The sequence below is a fragment of the Falco peregrinus genome, chromosome 1, assembly GCF_023634155.1.
Source record: "Falco peregrinus isolate bFalPer1 chromosome 1, bFalPer1.pri, whole genome shotgun sequence".
Lineage (NCBI taxonomy): Eukaryota > Metazoa > Chordata > Aves > Falconiformes > Falconidae > Falco > Falco peregrinus.
This window is the reverse complement of record NC_073721.1, coordinates 103,422,047-103,436,154: the sequence shown is the minus strand read 5'-3', so window position 1 is coordinate 103,436,154 and position 14,108 is coordinate 103,422,047. Positions and strand designations below refer to the sequence as shown.

The 14,108-nt window shown below is 40.5% G+C and overlaps 1 protein-coding gene across 3 annotated transcripts in view; it reads right to left on the bottom strand.

The window, feature by feature from the left end:
- Window positions 1–936: 936 nt before the first annotated feature.
- MAP4K5 (mitogen-activated protein kinase kinase kinase kinase 5) overlaps window positions 937–14,108 on the bottom strand; it is a 72,591-nt gene continuing 59,419 nt past the window's right edge. For all 3 annotated transcript variants that reach the window (XM_055805243.1, XM_055805237.1, XM_055805250.1), the window contains 9 exons: window positions 13,751–13,865; window positions 13,557–13,615; window positions 12,127–12,230; window positions 11,554–11,731; window positions 10,505–10,573; window positions 9,693–9,785; window positions 7,799–7,869; window positions 7,025–7,080; window positions 937–4,293 (listed from right to left, as the gene is read on the bottom strand). In XM_055805243.1, the coding sequence (XP_055661218.1) occupies window positions 4,206–4,293; window positions 7,025–7,080; window positions 7,799–7,869; window positions 9,693–9,785; window positions 10,505–10,573; window positions 11,554–11,731; window positions 12,127–12,230; window positions 13,557–13,615; window positions 13,751–13,865 (833 nt within the window). In that variant the 3' untranslated portion in view covers window positions 937–4,205. The remainder of the gene's footprint in view (window positions 4,294–7,024; window positions 7,081–7,798; window positions 7,870–9,692; window positions 9,786–10,504; window positions 10,574–11,553; window positions 11,732–12,126; window positions 12,231–13,556; window positions 13,616–13,750; window positions 13,866–14,108) is intronic.

Here is a 14,108-nt window from a genome sequence, read left to right as displayed (position 1 = left end):
ACATTTATCTGTACTTACTTATCTACCGATGGTTGTTTGTGTTGACCAAAGACACATTTAAAACACATAGTTTTGAACTAAAAGTAGATTTAGGTTAGATATGAGGAAGAATTTCTTTACTGTGAGGGCGGCGAGGCGCTGGCCCAGGCTGCCCAGAGCAGCTGTGGGTGCCCCATCCCTGGCAGTGCTCAAGGCCAGTCTAGATGGGGCTGGGAACAACCTGGGCTGGTGGAAGGTGTCCCTACCCATGGCAGGGGGTTGGAATGGAATGGTCTTAAGGTCCTTTCCAACCCAAACCTTTCTATGATTCACAACCCCCCTTTTCTCTCTACTGCAGAGCATCCCTGAAGGTCCAGGGTACAGGTGGACCAAGGGCTGAACCCCCTGCAGTACACAGGTAGCCAATGTGCAACGGCAAGGCTTGTATAAACCGCTCTAGATCCTGCTGAGGCCGAGCTGTGTCCAGAGTGGGGTGTCACATAACTCACGTTCACATTTTCTCATTCTAAGCAACCCTCCTTTAGAGCCCACCAGCCACCTTGCCATCTGCCTGACAAACAGGGCAGAAGGTAGCCAGCCTCTGGTTTTCAAGCCAGACAACTCACGAGTGGCTCCGTGGTGACTCCAGGCGACCAGCAGCAGGGCTGTGCCAGAGCAGACTGCTGGCTTGTCACAAAGCTGGAAAGAGTTTGTCACCACTATTCCGATTTCTCATTTCTGCTCCATGCACAGACCTCCCTTTCCTCCAACCGATCCACTGTATGCGGGAGACGTCGTGTGGCTCTCGGGCAGTCTGCAGGACTGAGGAGAGTGCCTAGCCCTGGACCAGGCCCTTCCCATCGACCGCCATGAAACCTGGAGACCAGCTTACTGCTGGTCTGATATATATACACGTCTGATAAGGTATTGTTCCCAGAAAGTCCACCACACCACATCTAGGTATCAAATAAAGCATAGTTTATTTGGCATAGACTGAAATGAACTGCAACAGAAATTTACATAGAACAAAGCCTAGTTACACAAACTGGAACAAGTGCAGTTAGAGTCTCAGTTACAATCTAATGACTAAACAAGGTAAAAAGTACATTTCAGAAAGTCTCTCAGTCTTGTCCTTTTCATTCAGAGAAAGAGTGGCTCACTGATGCGTTGTACCTTTCATCTTTGAAAGAGATGACATCACAATTACAGCTGTATTTTTCAGTTATAATGAATTTGGTTAGGAAATCATGAGATTAATCTACAGGCTGCTCTTCAAATACTGTTTGTACTTCAAAGAGCACTGAGAGCCTGTTTTAAGGCTTTCAAGTTGAATACATGAACCTTGTGCATCAAATAACTAATACTTTGATAGCTGTCAACGAGTAATGAGGGGGTGAGCAAGCTTTTGCTTTATAAAATCCCAAACCACACACTAGGCTTTCTCAACCCGGCTTGAAATGTCACACAAACATACAAAGATACAGACAATACCAGACTAACTTAAACGTCTAACAAATACAAATTATACTAGTCAGAGTCACCGAGACTGGCCGCTTCAGCGATGAAACATGCAAATCTGTTGCGCTATACTCCACTAAGAGTAGTAAGTGAGGTTTTACACTAGGAAAAAGTATCTTGCAGATCATGCCAAAAATGCCACTGTCTATAAAACCAGACCAAATCAAGCATTTCAGAATATGCCATCAGAAATGCTTTAAACAGCTAAAAAAGGAGGTTTGATTAAATGAGGACTTTCCTAGATTTTTTGATTCAGCAAATCACCAGTCATTCATGTCATTCAAAAAAAACCTGTCAGTTCATTATTTTTGCATGACAGTGTCATGACCTAATAGTTATTTACTCCAGTTACTCCCCATAAATATTCCTATTTTATTTACAGATTTCTCCAGTCTTTTAGAGATCTTTAAGTGTTTTCAAAGATGAAGCCAAATTACCTTCTGCAGTGAATGAGGTAAATTAAGTGAGTGTTTGCTCTACATCTACACCTGGTGCTTCTCTTTGTCTTCATTTTTGTTTCAGAAGAGGCTAGGAGTTACGCCATTTGAGGGTTAATCACCAATCACTGACACCTATGGAGAAGCAATTTCAGTGCTAGAGAACCCAATTTCTTTAAAACACAAAAAGTACACGTCCTGCTTTTAATACTGCTGAGCCAAGTACAGCTGACCACACTTAAGACATTTTCAGTACACTGTGGACTGACTTTTAAGTTTTATCTGTACAATTACTGTGTATTAAACTTCGACACAGTTTCAGAACTGACAAGCCTGACTTACTTAAATATCAAGTTTATAAAAAGAATTAGTTTTGAATGACAATGCTAAGTGGATAAAATGCTAAATTGTGTGCAGGTCTGTATTTCCTCCCAGACCTTCAGAGCAACATAAAACTCCAGTTGTACCTAGTAACAAAAAGACATTACCGAGTCATCACATGTGCCAAGTTAATTCCATCAATGTTAAATTATGAATCATGTAGTCTGATGCCTCAGCAGACAACCCAGCGCCCCATTCCTCAGGTTGCGAGGTAAGGATCAAAACATGCCGGCTCCGCTGTGTCAGCAGAGCCCTCAGACAGGCCAAGCCGTTGTAACACACTTACCTTTACTGCTTTATTAAAATGATGTGTGAAGTTTCTAACCTGTCTCTCCTAGGGTAGCAGATCACAGAAACCAAACAGGCAGCAGTATGCTGTAGGATCTCATTAAAAAAAACAACAACACACCTCCATTCAAATGTTTATGAACTGCTACTGTATCTGCCTATGGACTGTGTTTACTTACATCAAAGCTAGCAGGTTAATATGAGGTAGTAAAACCAGATGCTATCCTGTAGTCAGTCTATATTTATATTTATATTTAATGGTACCTCAAGAATTTTAATTAATGAGGAAGACAAAAGAAACCAATGTGACTCTTTGATGGAGAAATAAAAAGAGGAAGAAAATGCAAGGTGACAAAATAGGGAAAGGGAAAAAGTGATCAAAAGCTTGACTATAGAATACAGGTTCTTATCATGCTTATTTATACTACATGGCTGGGGAGGTAACCGCTTCCAAATGACTGTCTGACTGACAACAGCTGGATGGCTGTACAGGCAAAAAAAGCTCGTAAGCTCAGTTAGCGCTATAAGCTCCCCTCTGGAATAGTATAAATAAACTATACGTCATGGGCAGTTTGATACACGGTACTTTCATTCATTAAGGATGATGACCAGCTACAATTTCCATTTCATGTCACAAGGCTTATCCCTAATTTATGAAAATAAAGCATATATATTTTGTACATTTTTTTATATATATAAATATATATATATATAAAAAAATACACACTGCCGGCCAACTTAACACACATGTGCACATGCACACACACACACACGTATATTGTACACACCCGCCCAGTAGCAACATGTCTGGTATCATTATTATATTTTGTGTACACACACCCTACGTCTAGTAAATAAGAAAATCCCTTTTATGGCAATTCTGCAGGCAGAAAATCAATACAAAATACTTTGTTGTACAAAATTGCATTTTTACAAGATCAACCAACATTGTAACATACTCCTCAATAATGCACTACATCTCTACAAGAAAAAAGGAATAATCAAATCTTTATACAATTATAAAAAAAAAAAAAGTAAGCTGCTCTGCAACCTTCCTTTGCTAAAAGTTAGATACATTACACCATTCTAGCAGCAGATTAATAAATAAGGATTAAATAGTCTATTATACAAAGCCATACTGAATGGCAGATTTAAAACCAAAAAGCTTTGCAGATACTTTCACTTCCTACACAATTTTTTTTTATTAAGAATAAGACTCATTATAAAACAGGGAAACAGCCAGCACTATATATCTACAGAATATAAGGAAAATCCAAGAGAAGTAAAATATTTAACAGTTTATGGCACCTTTACTGCATAACGTTTTTTAAAGGCTGTGTTTCCCTATAACTAATGAGTAAAGGGCTATTTATCTCATAGCTTTTATTAAGCAAACTCGACATAACCAACCACACAGTGGCAAGAGACAGAACCAGCTGTTCCCAGCTGCAAAAATGTATTGATTTCCATGCTAAACCAACATCATTTAGGTGTCAAGAAAAGAAACAGTAAGTTGCAGTCCCACTTGCACTGAGTTTCTTAATGCTTCTTTATTTCTCATGTGGCAAATCCACTCCGTTACTTGCGTTAGGTTACTGTTGCTCAGTAACTATTTTCATGTCCAGCCAAGATGTAGAGATTGCTGTGTGCAGTCGGATTTTCTGTTGGCCTGCTTTCTAACACTACCACTCTGCAAGCAAACGCAAACAGAATCCAGAATGGTTAGTGGCAAAATACAAAGCACGTGGTATATCTACCAAGGAACAACAAATTTGTTGCTCACAGGTTTCTACAGATGGAGGGATAGAGGTTCTCCTAAATACCTTGGGTATTTTATTCTTTAAATCAGTTACCTCATTTTCCAGTGTCACTTGTAATAAAAACACTAAAGCAGGATATACAAGGAACAGAGGACTCGAAGCAGCTTCCTTAACCAGAATCTGCCCCTTTTAAACACAGGCACATGCAAGGTATTCCAAACCTCTTCCAAACTGACATCCTCCACCTTGCAATCAGCTATATCTTCTGCTACTATTGGGAAGTTAGCTCAAGAGTCAGAACGTTGTGAAGAGATGCAGCCCTCCTATCTGCAGCCCAAATATGTTTATACCTCCTACATCTTGCAATAAGCATCAGCCACTAACTTAAACAGTTCTCCTCCCTTCTAAATACTTATCCACGGATCATTGCAGCCTTTGTCCTGCTGGATCATGTTCCTGTAGGCTCCTCTGGAAAATCTGTCTCTCCTTCGCTTGGCACGCTGACCACCGTCTTCTACACATCTGTCTCATGCTGAACCTCGACAATCATCTCAGCAGCTGATATGGTTGGGCTTTTGACCTCCCCTCTCCCCTCCAAACGCTTAGCTCCTGCGTCTCTCTGCACCAGTTCCTATGACAATATCCTGTCATTTTTAAGGTTAAATGTCTACTTTTTGTTTTTTACCCATGTATCAAATAAGCTAAATGTGCCACTTGAACTCTGAGTTGGATTTAGGTATGAGGGTAGATTTAGATTGGATATTTATATTAGATATAAGGGTAGATCTAGATGAGATATGAGGAAGAAATTCTTTACTGAGAGGGTGGCGAGGCGCTGGCCCAGGCTGCCCAGAGCAGCTGTGGGTGCCCCATCCCTGGCAGTGCCCAAGGCCAGGCTGGATGGGGCTGGGGGCAGCCTGGGCTGGGGGGAGGGGGCCCTGCCTGGGGCAGGGGGCTGGAACTAGGTGATCTTTAAGGTCCCTTCCAACCCAAACCATTCTGTGATTCTACGATTTCTCAAAGGGAGCCTGTCTCAGGGTTAGCACTGCACACATTCCCCTCTCATGTCACATTTCTCAAAGTTTTCAAATGGCCTCTTTCCCTCAGCCTCTATTCTGCAACTGAGTAGCTGTGAAGTGATTCAAGCCAAAAAGGTGCTGCCACATGTCATTCGCCTGAACGGTAGAAAAGACTCCTGCTCCATTTGTACGGAGATGGAAAAATACAAAACAAAGGACTTGGCAGTTCAATGAGACCAGAATGAAAAATGGCTTCTCTGCAAAACTGGATGCAGCAGCAGGACTTCAGCCTTATCTCCAACCCCAAAAAGTGATTTGTACTAAGTTGTTATTCAGATACACGTCTTTTATAGAAGTGCAAGCCAAACCAGATGAGACACTGCTTCCCATCCCTTTGTGTGTTTAGGATGCTCCTGTCTTCACTGGCCCAACACAGAAATATGACCCATTTAAAAGGTACCGATTCCAGTATGCCAGATAGATTCACTGATGGTGGCACAGTATGTACCTGGACTAATGTGGCATCTGTACTGCAGTGGACTGTAGCAAAAGCTCATTCTTGCAATAAAATGCCCCCTGCTCTGCTGGGATAACAGGGAAGGAAATTACAGCTGCCTGTCTGCACAGCGGGGATAACTGACAGAAAAGGCAGAGTGTGCATCATCAAAGGTTGCACTGTGTTTACATTTTTGAGACCTCAGAGTCAGCAGTGGCAAGGATCCTCAATTCCAACTGCAGTGATCACGTACAGCGGGTCCTCAGTAACTCAGGCGCAAAGCAAAGACTTCACCTGTTGCACAGGCTACCCCTCCTCTTCCAAGGGTTAACACACTCTCATTCTCTTTCTGGACCGGGGAATCCAAGAATGTAAGTACACAAAACCATGGATTAGCTACAGGAAGTGAGTCAGAGCCAGGCTCCCGATGGCCAATCAGAGATTAAAACTGATTTCTTGACTCGGTACTATCTACTACTACTATCTACTTCTACATTTAGCACTCTGGTTATCTGAGAAACCACAAGCACGCATGTCTGAACTGGGAGACTGGGGCAGCTTGTGCTAAGGTTTCCAACCTGGAGGCAGCTGTACCTCTTTCCCAGCCTCTACAGCTGAAGGGAACCATCTGGGTGTTACAGGTAATGGGGGAATTTAGACCACTGGGTATTAAAACCTGTATGTGATCTAGTTTGATATTTCCAGACCTCAAGGTCCAAAGCAGCAAAGATTATTTTTAATTCACTAGCTGCCAAGATAATTCACCAGTTCATCAGGAGAGTCCAAGCCAGAAGCAGGCTCTTCCAGAAGTGCACTGGGCACCCTGCTATCGCAGGCCAAAGGTGGCTCTCGTCTCTCCCCATCATTCATCTCCTCACACTGTATCTCTGCACGCTTGTGTCTGTGTTCACACTTCACCTCTGCAGTGGAAAGTGGGGGATGTCACAGGGGCTCTCAGTAATAATGTTGGATGCAGATGCAATCACTAATTAAATTTTTGGCTATTGCAGGCAGAAACAGTATTCCTGCCTCCCCCCCAGGACTGCCTACAGATAGGTCTGTGGTGGGCTGGAAGCCAGTTGCAGCTGGAAGCTATAAAGCTGGTTTAAATAAAATAAAAGGTTTATGTTTCTTCAAGGTGATTACCTGTCTGATCCCAGTAAGCGGAAAACCCTGGTTTCATCTGATATCTCTTGGGTAACCTGGAGAAAAATAGAGACATTTAGGTCCGTTTCAGTGGCAAAATAAAATTTATTGGTCTGAGTCAGAATAAAAAAAAAAGTAATTAAAAAAAGAGAGCAGTCTCTCCAAAAAATCAAATAGTACAAACTACAGGACTGAACCAGATAAATTGATGCTAAGCAAAAAAGTTTTAAATTTCATGAAATAAAACATTTTAAATAATTTTTGACTTGTAGACTTATCACTCTAGATGTCTTGGTGGCACAGATGGAGTATGTTGATCAAATCTTTGTCAGCAGAGACTGACTAGCTTTCCCTGCATTTTCACAGAGGCTGCCGTCAAAAAGGATAGTTCTTTTTGAAAAAAAGGACAATTTTTTTTTAAAGGGACACTTAAAAAAAAAAATAAAAAGTGCAGATGCTGCCAACTCAAGCTTTTCATCCAAGATCCAAGAAACCCAAACACTGCTTACACCAGGTCTGTACTGGCTCTGTGAAGCACCAGTTCAGGAGTCTCTGACTTTCTTGGAAACAGAGCTGGCTAAAGCACGTGTGTGAGCTTTACTAAGTGCAACATAGGCAGGCAAGTCAGAGAAAGCAAGCAGCAAGCTGAAGCAATGACAACATGGAGTACAAGCATTATCACTAGGGAAGCAGCTGGAGGGGCCAAAGGATCAATCAAGTGGTAAATAAGGAACAGGAAGAAGTTAAACCTGGAGAGACCAGGAGATTACTTACTTCATCTGACTTAAAGCTTTTGCCCTGCATGCCGTGTTTCCAGAAGGCCAGCACACTGTCTTGAAGGCACACTGAAAAGGAGAAACACAACATCAGACCAAAGCACAGCTTCTCTGAACCAGAGAAACCCAGGTTTCTCACCAGCAGTGATAATGGGAATCGTGTTTGGAAAGTATGTGGTGAGACTTGGGACTCCTGGTGGAAGAACTCAACTCCAAAATTACTGCAGAAAAACTGGACTGAAATGACTGTATGCACCCGAGGAGATACTTTTTAAAGCACAATTCAGAACATACCACTCAGACATTCCCTCTTTGCCAAGACAAGATAGGCATCTCTGGTTTTCCCTTTTCTCCCTTTCACTTTATTCTCTGGATCTTTGTTTTCCTAATGATTCTGGAGAAAACCCCAAGCAGTGTATACACGTGCTGCCAGCCAAAACACTGTAGGTTGCTGGAAATTATAGATCATTTGAGTTATTATATAGATGCTAGTATGAAAAATGTGAGGAGTCTCTCATTCAGGCCCAAAGAGAGCACACAGAAAGCTACCAGCTCTGAATGATTTAATTACCAGACTGCTGAAAATAATGGATGAAGAACCTGGTGTTTAAGCAGTGTTACAAAAACATACATTATACCATGTTTTATTTTCCTACATCCTACTTGTTTTCCTTTACTATTCCTTTGAGTCACTTTTCATATCTACTCAGTATTAGCTGTGTCCCAAATATCCAGAACAAAGGCATTCAGCAGAATCCCAAGGGCAATGCTTGTCACAACAACCTTAGACTAATCTTTACCTGCTACTCCCCACTCCACCCTGCAACCAGAGAATGAAGAGTTGCTTAATACCGTGAATTCCCAAGAGACCCCTTGGAGTGTAAAGAACTGCTCACATTATTCAGTGTCAGTTGCTAAGTGCAAAACTTTGGGATAAACACTTCTCTCTACCAATTCCTTCAGAGTTCAAGGAAAAGGCAATGGTCGAGTCATGTTATTTATGCATGGGTCAGCAGGAGATATTGTGTGATACAAGTACAGCCGTTAATTAGAACATGTCAGAATTTAGGGATGAATCACAGGCTTGATTAAAAATTATCTTCCTTCAGGACAGATATTTAGATATAGACATATCTAAATAGAGATGCTGTATAAAAGAATGTGTGCTGCTTTACCAACGGCTGTTAAAATACAAATACCTATGTCAAGTTTCTTCTAAAGGGAAGATGCCTGAAGACCCCAGCAATACAAGCTGTACAGAACTGCTAACAAAAGCAAGTTCTGTCTTTACTGATTTTGATTCCAGAAAGACATTCAGTTTCCAAGATACAGGATTATTAAACTAATGTTAATTAGATACTTCCAAAAGCTTATCACAGCAGAAATACTTGCTTGACAATTACAATTCATGTTTTAGAAGCAAGGCTGCCGTCCTCTGAGAATTAGATTCAAATACTTATCCTGACTATTAAAAAATGGATGTACTATCACTTTAAATAAAAACTTAGCTTTAAGACGACTAACACAAATTTATTTATTACTAGAACATTTTTTTCCTCCCCAGAGGTTTTTCTTGGTGCTGTGGAAGCAACCAGAAACTAGTCAGCCTTTTTTTTTTCCCCCAAACTAAATCATGATACATCTTACTTATAAAAGAGAAATGACACCAGGTGGAAACGTGCAGACTGAACACACTTTCTGACAACTGCCTTATTTTCTTCAGCATGTCAGCGGAGACAAAGAGACAGTACACAAGATCCCCACACATGCCATTTTTAGCATCAGGCCCCACTGGGTGCACTAGACTAGTCTAGATTACTAAAACCCCTTCAACACTCATCCCTTTAAAGTTCTTAAGTCCTTGAGAGACAATAGAGAAGCAAATCACTTACCCACTGACTCAATGCAGAAATCAAAGCTCAGCTCAGAAGCCAACTTCTTGCTTGACTTCAGTTTCCCTTGTAAATTCACAATTTTCACAAATTCTTAAGAAAAACAGAAAAACAAGTATTAAAACCCATTGCTGAAAAGAATTTCTGATGGCTTTAAGTATAAAATACTAATTTCATCTTTTCAGGCACAAAGAAATGGCCAAGCCTAACATCTACAGTATTTGCCTAAAATGAATCCAAGAGCATCCTTCTCTCAAATAAATATAGAAAACCTTCTTATATGCTTCATATGTTTTTAGACTCTACTGACAGCCTTCCTGCAAGCAACAAACAGTGCGGAAATGTGAATGTAACGCAAAGGTTGGAAATTTTGGCAGACCTAAGTCATTGCAAACTTCCCATTGAGGTATTAACCTCCAACACATGAGAGTTAGGGTTAGAATTCCTGTGTGTATGATGGAGCATTAGCCATTTGTCCTGCTAGCATATGCAACAGGCAAATGTCAATTTTTCCAAGGAAGTTATGAAAACTTCTGATTGGCATATATTTGAATTCTGGTCTGTAATGCTATGTTACATTGCATTTTGAAAAGAAATAAGAATGATACCCATGTAAAGAGGGAAAGTGGAATCACAAGAGTCAAAATGAAAACTCACTTATCTGAACTGTATCTTTTTGGAAATATTACAACACAAATAACTACTGAAGGGATAAAAAAATTAACTTGTGGTAGAGTTAAAAATCAACAACTGCGGCAAAACAAGTTTCACACAAGGCACAGTAAGTTGCCCAACGGAGACGTGTTACTTACTGTCCAGGCAGACTAGGACAGTGTCTCTTTCCAGCTGTGTTACATGAATGGCATCTAACTGCTGATTGCCTTGTGAAAAAGAAAGCAGATTATTTTAGATCACATATTCTCAGCCTCCCCTCCCCTCCATCTCTCATGAACCGCTACAGCCTTTCCAGTATGCTACAAGTCTTTTGCAATCTATAACGTTTGTTACTGTTTTACATTTTTTTAAGGCTGTATCATGCCAGAATGTTCTGGGAGGAGTACAGGGCCTAAGGACAAACCCATCAGTTCAAAGCAGGTGTTTAATATGAAAGCACTACTGTTTATTGGCATAAAATACATATTATGTTACAGTTCAGCACAGCAAGTCAGCTTCCTTCATGAAGAGGCACAATAACGAACAAAAGGAATCATCAATAGAATCTTTGCTCCTAAAAAAAAAAATTGCTCTTTTTCCATAAATCCACATCTGGAAAGATTATTGTGCCTATATGAAACTAGATGTAATAGTTTTTCTAGGTTTTATTAATAGAGTTCTTGGTACAGTTGCTAAAAAACAGTATTTAAAATGTAAAAAAAGTATATCCAAAGCAGCCAACAGAGAAAAGCAGCTGCAAGATATCAACTAGCTTTTGAAGATAAAACAAAATCTTCTACTTATTAATAGCCAGCTGAAGATGACAAGCCTCCCCCAGGGGCTGGAGGACAGACAAGAATGCATTTATGTAAGCCTTTTCACAGGAAAGAAGGGGCAAGAGGAATAAGACTGATCCCAGGAAAAAGTATGCAACCACAAATGAGAACCCAATCAGCAGGGTCTGCATTACTGTTTCAGGAAATTTATAAAATAAAAGATGTGTCTAAAATGGAAGTCTTTCAAGATTGTTTATACTGAAGTTGGCAGGTGATCACAAGAAGAACCTGGGATCAGCTTCATTACGTTTTAGGTACAGAAGCTGCACTATTTTGCCCAGCCTAAAGGGTTTCCCAAATGACTCCTGAGGAAGGGATATCCAACAGTTACCAGACAATAAAATAGCTGCAAGGCGGACCAGCACTCTTACCTGCACCGATTTCTGTAAACCACGAAGAAGCAGAGTTCAAGTTGATTGTCTCAAACTGAACTACCTGATTTGGTTCAGTACCCTTACTGATAGCTACGCAGACCATCGGGTACTCCTGCTCTGGTATCACTAGCATTTCGAACACATTCAAAGGGCTTGGCAAAGGAAAATCAAAGTGCTGGAAAAAACATAATAAGGCATTTGTAAAGTTTCCTTTAACCTTGGGAAAGAAGCAGCCTAAAATAACATACAGAAAGTACAAAAGATATAGAAGAATTTTTTCACTGCTATTAAGAGTGCTTTTTTAAGAAAGCAAGAGCTGTGAGCAACATTACGTTGGGCAGAGTTACACGTCAGTCTGTTGCTGCTAGTACTGGGCTTGATCCAACACTTGACTGAGTTCAGTCACAAGATTTTCTTAGTCAAAATGTGTGAAGCCAGATTTTCAAGTGCTTAGGACCCACAAATAGGACCAGACTGGGATTTACTTTCCATTACAAGTTCTGGAAAGGTTATTTCAACAACTGTATAATGACTAAGATTAGATGTTCTAAACTAAAATGAAATACTTACCTTTATTAACATGAATTTCTGCATTGGCTCATACCATTGTAGTAGAACAATTCCAGACTGCAATGCACCGCACAGGTACTTATGTCCTGTGTATGGATTTCGTACTATATAAAACAAACAAACCCAGAAAACGACTCTTTTTAAGTCTTGGAAGTTCAATGATTACTTGAAAAAAACCTTACTGCTATCTTTGCAAATACTTTAAGAAATAGTGTCAGTTTCACATTTATTGCCTTTTGGCTTGCCATTCAAATATCCACAGTGATTAATATTGTGCCACATTCCAGAAAAATTCAATTATAATTAATAACCACTGCATTCTTTTGAGTCCCAGTAAAAAGGCTGTGTGCTGAGTGGCCAGAAATGCTCTAACACCTTCTTCCTGGGGCTGTGTGGGCGTGGGGAGTGAAAGGTCTGGGTTCAAGTTGTGATTTAAATGAAAAAATTTCCCAAGCAATGAAGATGGCCCATAAATTCTTGTCAGCTTTGACAGCTAATGCAGTATCATGTAAAGGGTTTAAAGGTTGTTTTCTTTAAGCTCAGTTGAATACAAGACCAGCCTGACTTCAGGAACAGTTTGCAAATATACCTACTGTCGACCCTGTAGAGTTAAACAGGATATCTGAGTTTGCAGCTGAGTACTTTACACTCTGCTTAAGTGTTCTTAAGAATGCAAAGGTACAATTTCCCATAGCACTAGGACCAGTTTTCAGAAGGACATGTATTCTGCAGAAAGCCCAAGCCTTTTCGAAAGTCAACAAAGCCAGAGACAAATCTGTAACTTCACAAGCTGTAACTCTTGTGCACGCACTTAGAACTTGAGCAACGGCTTCACTCCTCCCCAGGCTGACATAATTTTTATTCATATCCAGCCCTTTCTTTGTGGAAAATATTCAAGTGAGCTTCGCTAAAAGTTGGATCTAGGTCAAACCTTGAGCCAAACTGACAAAGCGGAAAGGGTATTTGCATATGTGCAGTGGGGCTGGGATTCTGTAACAAGCCTTACACTCGCAAGCAAGCTGCGCGTCACAGTAATACTTGACTCTGGCGGCAGCCTGAAGCCAGTGATCCCAAACACTGCCTTAGTCACCGAGAGCTTCAGCAGCTCTCAAAGAGGATGTGCAACACCTGGCAGCTGCATGCAGCTGGCATTCTCCAGGGTTTCCCTTTGGGCCTTGCTCTAGACAGAACCGTTTCTAGGTTAAGAGCTAACACAAAAAACGCTTTTCCACTGAGCAGCATAAAGACCCCTGCATTAATTAAAAGGAAAGCTATGCACCAGTTAGGCACAGCATTAAGCAATAATGCAGTCATACTGTTTTCTTAACAATGAACTAACTCTCAGTTTATTAAAAAGAAATGATTTTAAGACATGCCATGCCCAACGACAAAGGCCAGGGAAAAAACCTGCAGAACCAAACACTACTCACCTATACAGCATTTGTGGCATCCTTTTGTATCAGGGATCTTTGTCGTTAAGGCAAACTTCCTAGAATAACAATTATGAAAAAAATGCATCAACAAGAGATATCAAAGGCCCTTCATGCTACCAGTTCAAAAGCACAAACAGTATTTATGGCAATTTTCACTTGTTAATATTTGTCTATAAGCAAAAGATTTGTACCTTGGTAATATTTTGTCAGGAAACCTATGGGTTTGGATATGAGCCGCTAATCCTGTTTTTTTGGCTTGTTCAAACAAAGCTATTAAGTTATGGGAGTAGAGCTGGAATGTTTTCCCTGTAAGAGAGAAAAACACAATTGACATCGCACCCACACCTCCAGGAGAGAACTGTACGTTTTAGAAAAATGTACGTATAGAAATTTACCTTCTAGAAAAATGGACCACGTGCATCAGGTATTTCAAGTCCAGTTATAAAGAAAAATAAGACAATAATAATGCATTAGAGAAGACATGGCATTCAACTCAAAGCTCATTTAAGTAAAACTAAAGCAGCTCTGAAAGTTTCACATAAACATTTT